The 12,944-nt window shown below is 32.5% G+C and overlaps 1 protein-coding gene across 2 annotated transcripts in view; it reads left to right on the top strand.

Moving 5' to 3' along the window:
* LOC659130 (uncharacterized) overlaps window positions 1-12,944 on the top strand; it is a 46,437-nt gene that overhangs the window by 16,689 nt on the left and 16,804 nt on the right. The window contains exon 1 of one of the 2 annotated variants that reach the window (XM_008194594.3): window positions 11,669-11,890. The exons of the other annotated variant lie outside the window; for it this stretch is intronic. Within the exon in view, the coding sequence (XP_008192816.1) occupies window positions 11,836-11,890 (55 nt within the window). The 5' untranslated portion in view covers window positions 11,669-11,835. Of the gene's footprint in view, window positions 1-11,668; window positions 11,891-12,944 lie in introns of those variants that run through there. 2 annotated transcript variants of the gene reach the window in all.

Below are 12,944 nucleotides of genomic sequence, written 5' to 3'. Positions count from 1 at the left end.
TATTAACTTTACATCGAAACGTTTGTAATAACATCTGTAAACACACGACTGATATTTACTTGCCAGAAGTCAACCAATTAACTGCGTATTTACTCACAATTTGATATGCACTTTGCAGGATTGCACCAGAACAAAAATCAATAATTACCTAATTGTGGATGCACCAAACTGAATTTCCTCACATTTACTTCCAATTACGTAATAATCTAACGTTACTAATTTTTGCACAAATAGAAATAGATTCTCATTCCTCCATTCGTTTTTTTTTAGTGAACAGATAGGTATTTATTGTTTTATTACTAAACATTTATCATTTTACTGAGCGTTTATAATTTACTCAGAGCTTATGTTTTTTATAAAGCTGCAATTATCATTTTATTGTCTAAATACTACTTTTGCTAGGCTGTTTTGGTAGTTGACCTTTAATTTGTACTACGGAATACTATATGTTAGGAGAAAAAACGAGGTACAAAATCGAAAAAATAGTTCGGAAAAATAAAAATGAAAGCGCGTCAATCGTTTTACCATCTTGGCGCTAAATTAAAGCTTAAATTAATTTAAATCTTTTCAAATCTTTTTTTTTAATTATTTAAAAGAAAATGCTAAAATGTTTAGCTTTGCACTTCTAGCAGACTGAAAAAAACAACTAAAATTTTTATAAGAAACATGAGAGAAAATTATTTAAAGTTTAAATTTGGCGCTTTGTCTCGTATTTCTTAAGACTGCAAATACGGTAATACAAAAAAAAATATGAAGAAAATTTTTGAATTTTTTTGTATGTTTAACCTTATCTTTTCCTTCAACGGTTTAAGCTTTAAAGATGTTTAAAAACGTTCAACCAACGGATTTGTTTTGTTTACCGGTGGTCTAGTGACGAAAAGTCACTAAAAAAAATTTAAATATCTACAAGTTTGTCATTTACATCTTCAACCGTTTTCCCTACATTTTAAAAATATGTAACGGTTGCCAAAAAATTATCGCAAGCAAATCGGTCTCTTGAGTGTCTTTGAACGACTTTGACCCGGTTGCTCACTTCGAGCTTAAGCTTTTGCTTACGTAAACTTGGTTTAAATTTATACTAGGTTTAAACCCTAGTTGTATTGTTCAGTAGAAAATTTAGCTAAGCCGTCGCTTATGCTGTACGCTTGCGCACTTCAAGTATGAGGTTTCTTGACGAGATTTTGTTTTGATAGTTCTGATTTTGAAAACTTAGGATAAGATGGTATAATATCATCATTTATCAATATTTTGATACATCTTAGGAATAATATCTTACTAAAGAATCTTAAGGTTAAAAATGTATCTCGATATAATTGTTAATTACTAAATTGGCTTTTTCTTATTTCTTTTAACTCTATTATGCGCGACATTTTCAGATTATGCTTACTTCTGACAAAGTGCAATTTATCGTTTTCTGGCTTTTCTTTCAAAACGCTGCAATAAACTGATTTGTACTGTTTATTTGTTGCTTTTGTGCATTTGAAAACTTGGAAGTCCTCATTTTTAAAGCATAACAATTTTATATAAATAATTCAACTGTAACTAATCTAAAATAACTGTTTAAAAATTTTTGCTATAATTAAACTTACATAATATTTACATAGTATCAATAATTCATCATTCTTCTCCTGACTGTCGGATTTTGCTGCAAAAATTTAAAAAATAATGTTTAATAAGTATACTGAAATAAGAATAAGTAAATAATTGTCATTATACCGTTTTAGTTTTTTTTTAATATACTAACTTACATGTTGTTGCCATAGCTCTCTACTCATTACTGTTGTTGCTCAAGTTTACTTGTTTATTACAAGTTTAACTCAAAATAAACTAAAGTTCATTAAAAACAGTTGTTTCTGTGCATCATCAGCATATTCACTATTGAATTCGGCAATTTATTAGTTTTTTATTACTAATTATCATTAAAAGCAATTTTTTTCCACATTTGTAAAAATAAGTATTATATGGGCTAGATGGCCCTTCAGCAGTCTGCTTTCTTCTAACATTGTTGGTCTGCATATTTTATGATTTTTTTAATTATCTCATGTTTTTCGTAAAGTAGCAGCCTCTTTACGGGTGACTGCTGTTGCCTTAAATCTTAGTACAATTTGGGCTCATGTTTCATACTTTTCATCGAACATAATTAAATATTTTTTTTACAATCTAGTGTTAGTTTATAAATTTAAACAAAATTGACGGCTTAAACTTAATGTTAAACTTGGTTTAAGCTGAGCAACCGGGCTTTCCTTTATTATCCCGGCGCATCCACCATTTTTAATCAATTTAATGTTCAAAAACTAGTTTGTATTTCCACCTGTCTCTGTTTGTGTTCTGTTCTATTTGTAAATGAAATGGTATTTTAAAAATATGACAAGCCAATACTTAAGCGACCAAAATCAACCGCTTAGTTAAACTAATTTTAAGCATTGGCTTAGTCGATATTTTGTAACTAAGCAACACTCCGCTGCCGCTTAAACTTAGTTTAAAGTTAAACTCGGTTTAAGCACAAACTGAGCAACCTGGCCTTTAATATAGAAATGGTTGGAGATAAGGATGTGGTTTTGCGAATTTTTTTGTAGGAAGTGTAATTCTCTATATTTTTTGCCTGTATTTTTTTGTTTGAACTAACTGTTTAACTGATACAACCATGTTTTTGATTCATTGCTCTGAAAACTTAGACGGTGGTGAAACAAATGACATTAACAGAACTATTAGGGACGGAGGAGTTTCATTTGTACCTTTAAATATTTGTATTTTGTACTTTATAAAACTTAAGTCTTCGTGCTTAAGTTTCGTCTTCCGGTGTCTTTGGCTTGCAAATCTCTGCCGTAATTGGTGTTGATATGAAGAGGTGCGAGCGGAAATGCGAGCTTATAACCCAGTGAATGCAGTTATTTCCTTTGGAAGTGATCTTTGCCACAAAATTGCGGTTCCGGGTGAACGATTACGTCCTGAGTGGGCCAGCCAACTTCGACGCCGCATTTCCATTAGGAGCTCTTGCGATAAACTCGTGGATATATTCCTATGCACGTGGATGGCCATTATTAAGCTAATTGGATCATTTCGTTTTGTAATTGTAAAACAAACACAGGGAAAAACAGGCGCTTTATCGAGAGATACCGCAATGTCTCCCTTTCAGCGCTTGTGTTTTTACACTGTTATCTGGTCAAATATTAGCCTCGCTTTCCAAAAGCCAATTTATTTTTCGTATTATGGACCAGAGGCGTTTCATCTGGACAAATAATGAAACTCCAATTTAATACTTTGCCAATTCTGGGACTGGAGGCTCGAGTAAACACCGAAAGTGATTTGTGGCAAATTTAAGGAATAACACAGATTTAATTAAGATTAAAAAACAATTAAAAAATTGAGACGTGACGGCACCACGTGAATAATTGCAGTCGAGCGTCAATACGTCCATTTTTTCGAGTTTTATAAACAAGGTCTGCGATCAGATAATGGCAGGCAATTGTGTTGGAGGTCGTCCGATTTCCCCCGAATATAACATAACAATATCATTAAAGTTCGATTAGGAATTTCTCGAGGTTGCAAGAGACATCTCTGCCAGTTGTCGGTGATTGTTGAAACGATTCGCTTTATTGTGTTTACTCTCGTAAAATAATTACCGCATTTTTCTGGGTCACTTTTTGCTAGAAATTGGAAATTCTTGAAAAAATCGCCTCGTTCAACCCCTTTGAAAATTATAGCCTACGGCGAGCTTTACACAAACCCTCGACAAACCCACTGTCACTTCAATACCGCACTACTAAATCAAAGCAAAGCAGGATTTCTCCATACCGCAAATAAACACATTACTTCTGCTACAGCAGGATTTGCTATAATTGCTGACAGGATCGCACAATTATTTGTACACCGAAAGATTTACAGCAATTTTAAAAAACTCCAATATTTATTAAACCCGCTTCAGTTCTTATTTTTCGTGCAATGCGAATACACTCGGTGAAATTAATGTAGCAAGTATATTAAAAGCGATAAACATGTCAGTTGCTATTTTTATATTTTGACAACACAACTTTTCCACTTATTCAACTTGAAACCGTTCCAGAAAGGTACAAAGAACAATCAAAAGATGTTTGATACTTTCCGCAATACGCTAGCCCAATGTAGCGGAAGATGTGAATATACACAAAGGATTGAAACGAACCAGAAAGCATTCGCATGCAACTACAAAAGGCGAATTTAAAGGAGAAACAATGCACAAAACTTGCATAGTTAATTTTTATTTGCATATGTAACGATAGCTTAAATAAAAACAGTAATTATTACACGGAACTCACCTACTGCTCGTATTTTTCTTTTAAAAAAACTTAATAATTTAAACACAAACCCCATGTAACATCTTGTTTACAAGCAACGAAAGGCAAATATTTGCCCTGATATTCCACCTACAAGCACGATTTCAATTTATTTTCTGTATTCCAAAGGTTAACCACTTGTTCTATTTTTAAAATACCATCTTATTTGCAAATGGAACACAAACAGAGACAGCTGGAAACACAAACCAGTTTTTGAACAGTTAATTAATTAAAAATGGTGGATGCGCCGGGATAATAGAGTAAAGCCTAGTTGCTCAGTTCGAGCTTAAACTGAGTTTAAGTTTAAACTAAGCTTAAGCCGACACTGAGTGTTGCTCACTTAGAAAATATCGACTAAGCCAATGCTTAGAATTGGTTTAACTAAGCGGTCCATGTTGGCCGCTTAAACATTGGCTTATCGCTGTACAATCTTAATATTAACATTATTAATACACATAATTTTATAATTTCATTAAAATCGTTAACAAATGAATAAAAAAACAACTAGCAATTTTAAGCACAAAGAAAAAAATTTGGTTAATTTTGTTCAAAATTATAAACTAACACTGGATTGTAAAAAAAAATACTTGATTACGTTTCATGAAAAAAATTAAATATAAGCCCAAATTGCACTAAGATTTAATGCAACAGCAGGCACCTGTAGAGAGGCTGCTACATTACGAAAAATATGCGACAATTAAAAAAAACGTAAAATATGCAGACCAACAATGTTAGAAAAAAGAAGAGTGCTGAAAGGCTATCAAGCCCATATACTGCTTACTTTTGAAAATGTAGAAAAAATGCTTTTAATGATAATTAGTAATAAAAAACTAATAAATTATCGAATTAATAGTGAAACAGCTGATGATGCATTGAAACAGCTTTTTTAAATAAACTTCAGTTCAGTTTGAGTTAAAGCTGTCTCAGCTAAGGCTTTTGAGCTTAATATTTCAGTTATTTGTCAACGGATTGTTATGAAATTTAGAATGCACATATTTTAGGAGGTGGTCTTTCAATTAGGGGAAAAAAAACTCAAGTTAAAAAATGAAATTCTAAAACACATTTCATTTATTTAAAATTAAGCCAAATTACCGTTGGATCATAAAACCGCAAAAAATAAATGGCCACACAAAAAAATAACCAAATCGCTCTGCTGATCCAAGAAAAAAATTAAATTTTGTTGTTAAAAACTTAATCCAAATTTTGATAGTAATTTGGGCAGTCACCTTTTGAAAGAATTGGTGAAGCATTTCTATGCGACATTTTGTGTACCACTGAAAAAAACTGTCAAAAGTGTGCGCGCTATCAGAAAATTAAAATTGTTTACATTTGGTGAAATTACTTTAAAAACCAACAACAGTGGCTGAAATTTCTGTGTTGTTAAAAAAGGAATCAATATTCGCCTATGGAAAGTGTCGTTGGACTTTTTGTGAAATGTTATTTATAAAATTTAAAGTTCAAAAAATCGTCAATAATTTGAAGACACAGGAAGCGTACCTGAACTAAATCGAGTGAAGACAAAACACGTCACTGGAAGTGAAGCAATAGTTGGGGCTGTAAATCAAGTTTTTGAAGAGAATTTCATCAGCAGTGTACGAAACATTTCCAAAGTCCTGAATGTTCAAGTGTCTAGAATTTTTGGGTTGTTGTTCAGTCTTTTAGTTCTTTTTGAAAAAATTAAAGCATCCAATACCAAAAATAAGTCAAAAATATTGTTTTTAACTTTGTATGGGTGAGAGGTAATTGTGTAATGTCCCTTGCGTGACAGTTACGTATCTGCGAGTAGGAGTGACCAAAATTTAATGGTAGTGCTCATTTGTCTCATAGAGATCTACGCTTTTGCATCTGTACCCACGTTTAACAGTTTTTTTTTTCTCGTGAAACGTCTTCCACGAACGAGTTTTTCACTGACGATAATTTTTTTTAATATAAGTCTTAAAAGGTTTAACATTTTAAAAAGGCATGTAAAAATTACCTTTTTAAGATTTGAGTTGTTACATTAATTGGATTTTAATCTTTATCTTCTAAAATATCTGCATTTTATATTTCATAAAAATCCGTTAACAAATATATGAGATATTAGGCTTGAAAGTTTTAGCTGAGAAACCCTGTATAATGATAATAATTTACTTACTAGTATTTCAGTATTCGGAAGTAAAATTACCGTTGGGGGCGCCACTGAGCTAGGTCGAAAACAGTAACCATAAATGGCGGGAAAATGTTTATTCGGATATTTTGAGTGTTGTACGAATGTTGGGGCTTCACAATTATTACATTGCCTATGCGGAATGATTATTGCATCTTTGATGCAAGAAACTTATGTTGACAAATGAGAGATGACGAGGAAAACACGAATAACGAATGACTGTTTGGTTCACTTTCTTTATTGGAAAATTATTACAAAGACATTGAAAAGCCTACCTTTTGGCATAATTTACGTTTAAATATATCAGCAGTTGTTAATCTTTATTGTAGTTTTGTAGATTTACCGCAGCATTTCATGATTTTTTCTGTGGAAAATTCTAACCTAAAATTCACACACTTCACTAATTTATTGGTTTCTTGAGCCAAACTTTGTGTTCGCTGTGATCCATTACTTATAATCTTTAATTAGACAACTGTTTGATAACACTTTGTAATCAAAATTTAAATATTTTTCACTTTTTATTCACTTTCAAGTTCCAACAATAAACACTTTATACCACGAAAAACTACAGAACCAAAGTCAACGCTAGTATTTACCACCACGTACTTTTAAAGTAATTCTTTCTATTGTAAGTAATTAACACTATACACGCAAAATTGTTGAACAATTCATTAAATGTCAGTTAAACGTGGCATTACGAAAATTTCTTTACTGTTTTCGACATAGTTCAAAAGTCATCACCAGAGGGCGTCTAGTTAATTTTATTTCCGAATATTAAATTAAATTTAATATCTTTGACCGTGACAGTGACAGTGACAGTGATCGAGCACGGCCATATCAATGCCTCACTCTGTATATTTGTCGTATTTTTGAATCTTGTTTGCTTTATTGTTGCGCCCGCTAAGGTCAGGTAAAGCAAACGGAATCCCTTGCAATCACCACCAGTGGCAGAATTAATCTTAAACCCTCACACGGCGATAATAGGAAGAACGATGGTCCCTATAAAAGCGGAGAACCGGCTTGTTGTCATCTCCTGACACAAATACAGTGTTAGAATTGCCGAGGGGCGGATTAGCCTTGTTTATCCTCGCCGAATTGGTGCCTATATGTGAGCATACTTATGTAAAATCGAGTTGTAGTGGGACAAATAAAGATGTTTTCTTGTCGTTTTCAATTATGAAACAACATAACGATGCTCAATAAAACACGCTCCATCAGGTCGCCAAATGACAAAATTGGGCTGTAATGGGCTCGGTTACGGCACAAGAACGCAGCTGGAATTCTAGGGTCGAAGGGCGAATAAATTGGGCTGTCTTGAGTCACAACGCTACGATTGCAATGCTAAGCATTTGGCAAAATTGAACTGGAATTATTTTTATGTAATTGGTGCAGTCGGTAGGTTGTTTAGTTTTTTGTAGCGGAAGGAACCCTTGTAAATCCCCCATTTGCATCATATTTCAGCCGGTCTTTCGCTGTGCTCACAGCATTGTTCTTTTTTCCTCGTGTAAGTTTAACCGCGAGAACCGAGATATATGCAGGGCAACGTGAGCATAAAACTCGATAAAGTGCAGAAATTGAAAGAGCCGCTACCACCTCTAACGAGTTGAGTGTAAACTTAATTACACAAAGTAAGGTGAACTCCCCCAAGAAGTGAAGTCGCGACTGAAATCGCATTAGTATATTGTATTAAGTTTACGCCTTTGACTACGAAACGAAGAAATACAGCAAAACTCATATTACGGAGTTATTTCGCAATATTCGGTTAGTTTCCATACTTTGATCAACATTCTGCTCGTAAATTATACGTTTGAAATTTACTACGAGCGAATAGTTGAACGCCGTTCTTGGAACAATCGTAGATAGTACTTTCGTAAATTAATACTTGAGCATCGCCTGCCTTGCTCTCCGAGGGCTTATTTTCGAGTTATCGGAGGGTGTAATTGTTCGGAGAATTTTACCCGAAATCGCTATGAGAAATAGTTGCTACTAAAAAGTTCACTTCGATCCAACAATAGTCAACAATTAGTTCTAGCTAAAATTTAACAAAGCTCTGGCAGAAAGCACACTTAAATAAAGGGCACACAGAAATATGACAATATTACACCAAAGAACAATTTATTTTATTCATATTTTTCATTTGTGTGATCTCAACCAATTGCAATTGTGATTTTTGAGCTAGGAACTTTGCAAAAAGTTAGAAATTAAATTAATTTTTGACTTCACACAAACACCGTAAAAAGGATAATCTAAAATAACTGTTTAAAAATTGTGCTATAATTAAAATCACTTAAAATTTACATAGTATCAATAGTTCTAACATAATTCATCCCCTAAATGTCAAATTTTAATTTAAAATTTTAATTTTTCATACACTTTAATTTTGACAAGAAATAAAAGTAAAAAAACGACGACACTTTTAACGATTATATGCAAAAAAAATTAAAAAAGCTTTTTGTAGAATTAATTAGAAGAGAATTTTTTTTTAAATGAATTGACCTATGTATTACTTTATTGCTTGAGAATGACGTCATTTTAAACAGTTTTGTAACAGTAAGTAATATGTTATCGCTGTTGATTTGTTATACCTCAGTTTTTTTATTTCTTTATTTCTCCATTGCAAATTTTTGTCATTTTTATTTAATGATTTCTTGTCAAAATTTTATTAAAATTTATGTTTAGATAAAATTTCTAGGTATGCATTTTACGCGAAAAATTTATTTTTACAATAAAATCAAAACGTGACGTACTATAAACGCCATTTTGACATTATTATGTCAAAATGTATTGTTTTTCACAGCACGCTACATTAGTAACCAAGAAATTTTGTGTGCATTTTTCAGAAAAAGCGAGTTATCTTCTTAACTATCAACTTTTGGAAAAAAACTAAAGAGGTAAAAAAGATGTAAAATGAGACGCTGAATAATAATTAGTAATAAAATACAGGAAGTGCTATTTAAAAAAATCAAGTTATTGTCCTTCAAAATTTACCAAAATGAATGTGTCACAGCAAGGTGATGCTACAGTGCAAATGTATGGTCTTGTCACCAACAGATACCTCAGACATTTGTTTACCTACGGACAAGGTCATATCCCAAAAACCAAGGGCACTGTGATTTTTTAATAATGTGCCTGCAGACGCACTCAATTGTAGAAAAAATTAAATAATTTCTAAACGGTAAGTTTAGTAAGTAAATTGCAAAAACTAAACTGATTTATAAAGCCTAAAAAAAGTCACATTTAAATATGTACAAATATACAGAAGATGCCATTTAAAAAAAAACTATGTTAAAAGCTGCACAGTAAAAATTAAACAATTTTGGAACGCACACTTTGACTTCCCATTTGCTGTTTAAATGATATAAATCTGATTGTTAACAGCTTTTATTATTAAAAAACTGTAATTGGCGCAGTCTGTAGGACGCATATAATATGTGAGTCCAAATTATAAACAGGAAGCCATAAATCCAAAAAATAAAAATCTCGTAATTTGCATGGCCGCACACCTAATAAAAAATACTTTATTTCTTTTTTTTTTTTAATCCGACAATAATAAATTATTTATTAATCTCCTGACCAATACATCGTAGAATTAATTTATTAGGAGGCGAAACGAGATACCAAATAACTGGATCTTCACTAACCAAAAATGTTATAACAGCAAATTCAAAAATTGCTTAAAGAAAAAACTGACGACAAAAGTGACGACGAACGTGAGAAGAAATATTTAGGCTGTAAAAACATTAGAAACTGCTCAAACAATAAATTAGTGTCTTTTTACAGGTGATTAAGTAGTAGAGCAAAGCTTTAAACGTAAAGCTTTGGTTGAAAAACAATAATTTGTTCATTTTTGTCCTCCAATAATCATTTCGTTTCATTAAACGTATTAATAGCGTTTTGAGAAAGATGAATCGTCGCGCAAATTGGTAAAAGTTTACATTTATTTAAATAAAGAATACAAAAAAAATCTTTTAACTTAGACTAAATAGGAACAAATTTTCTATCTGGAATCCTAATGAAACTAACATGAACAGAGAACTTTATTTGTAGAATAACGCATTCTTAGATTTAGGCACCTGTACTAAAACGGAGATAATTTTACAAAAAAAAATATCTTGTTGGGCGATTTCATAAAATGGCATAGAACCGGAAAAGTAGTTCTTTTCGGACTGTTTGGTGTGACAGACTACTCCATTCATTTCAAGTTCAAAAAAACAGTACAGTATATTAGGTACGGTACTAAAAAAACAAAATTTATATCATATTTAAAAAAAAATTTTAAACAACTCAATTTTATTTTTTAAATGCTACATTTTGACATAATACTGAGGGTACAATTTATGGTCCTTCAAAGTTTACCAAAATGAATGTGTCATAGCAAGGTGATGCTACAGTGCAAATGTATGGTCTTGTCACCAAAAGGTACCTCAGATATTTGTTTACCTACGGACAAGGTCCCAACTGGATATCCCAAAAACCAAGGACACTGTGATTTTTTAATAATGTGCCTGCAGACGCACTCAATTGTAGAAAAAATTAAATAATTTCTAAACGGTTAAAGTAAATTGCAAAAACTAAACTGATTTATAAAGCCTAAAAAAGGTCACATTTAAATATGTACAAATATACAGAGGGTGCCATTTAAAAAAAACTATGTTAAAGGCTGCACAGTAAAAATGAAACAATTTAGGGACGTACACTTTGACTTCCGATTTGCTGTATAAATGATATAAATCTAATTGTTAACAGCTTTCATCACTAAAAAACTATAATTGGCGCAGTCGGTAGGACGCATATAGTATGTGAGGCCAAATTATAAACAGGAAGCCATAAATCCAAAAAATAAAAATCTCGTAATTTGCATGGCCGCACACCTAATAAAAAATACTTTATGGGTCGATCCTGCACGTCGATGTGCCAATTTATGCTTGCGCGATAATTTACATCCGATACCCCGCACTTTCACCCCGAATAAATCAATTATCTCTCGCAGATAAAATTCCATCTTTCACACCAATGGCAAGAAGTCCCGGTTTAATAAAAGTGTGATTAGGCGAGTGTTAGCATTGATCACCGTCCGAGTGGAGTGCAGATTCGTATGCAAATAGATGTCAAAGTTGATAATTGCTGGTAATCATATGCATTGCTCCTCGGGGTGTTTCATTGTATTGTAAACAGCGGGGGTGCACGCTTGCGCACCCTCCGCGGCCGGAGATTTGCTACATCCACTTCTCACTCGGTCCAGCGCGTCGAAACTTCGCGGAAGAAGTGTCTTGTGGGACTTCGAAACGGCCCGAACAAGAAAACGATAAAGTTATGTTGCGATTTTGGCAGTGCTTGCAAAAGTTTGATATGGAGTGCATGTGGCCGTAGAGGACCATGCTGCAAAGTGGGCGTTTTTTGCTGTGGGTGCTGGTGGTGAACTTGCCAAGAGGTGAGACAACAACACGCCAAACTTGAGAAACACACTTGTTTGAGTAGAAGAAACAGTTTTTGTTCGTTTGAAGCACGTATCAAATTAATACTCAGAGTTAATTGTATTAAATTAAGAAAATAAAGGAATAACTAGACATTCCAACAAAAAGAGAACAACTAGGCCTCATTATAAAGTTCACGTATCGCCGAAAGCTATGCTAGTTAGCTTCCCCCGGCATTTTTTATTTTATCTGTTTTGTGATTCGATATTAAGCAAATGAAGAGTACTCGTGGGTGTGTTTGAGCGATATTGTGTGGGTTTAATTTATTACAGAGAAAATACCTAATTGTTTTTCAAACTCATCACATTTTACTCGCTATTTCCCTCTATATCTCCCAACTTTTTGATGAAAAAAATTCAGATGCTTTTTGATCAATCAAATTGCACTTTAATTAATTCAATTATTGTTTGCACAAATACTATAAAAACATATTATTCTTAATTAGGTGTCTTAAAATTTATTAAGATAATAAATTAATAATAGTTTTCTAAAAAAAAACTTGTAGCTACATCAACATCGACTTGTAGTATTGAGCAAATTAATTTAGGCTTTATATATATATTTATTTAAATATTTTCCGTTGCAAAATGCAAGCGTATCACAAAAACAAAGTTATAAATTTAATCAGCATTGTTTTGACCATATTTTGACCAACAAAATAAAATTTATTTTTATTACTTTGATAAAACTAGATATGCATAGTTCACGCATAAATTCTAAATCCAACAACAATAAATTATTTATTACTCTCCTGACCAATACATCGCAGAACTAATTTATTAGGAGGCGAAACGAGATACCAAATAACTGAATCTTCACTAACCAAAAATGTAATAACAGCAAATTCAAAAATTGCTTACAGAAAAAACTGACGACAAAAGTGACGACAAACATGGGAAGAAATATTTAGGCTGTAAAAACATTGGAAACTGCTCAAACAATGTGTCTTTTTATACGTGGCTAAGTAGTAGAGCAACGCTTCAAATTTAAAAGTAAATGGTTCAAGCCAGA

This window comes from Tribolium castaneum, chromosome 7 (genome assembly GCF_031307605.1).
Source record: "Tribolium castaneum strain GA2 chromosome 7, icTriCast1.1, whole genome shotgun sequence".
Taxonomy (NCBI): Eukaryota; Metazoa; Arthropoda; class Insecta; order Coleoptera; family Tenebrionidae; genus Tribolium; species Tribolium castaneum.
This window is presented reverse-complemented; position numbering and strand designations above follow the sequence as displayed.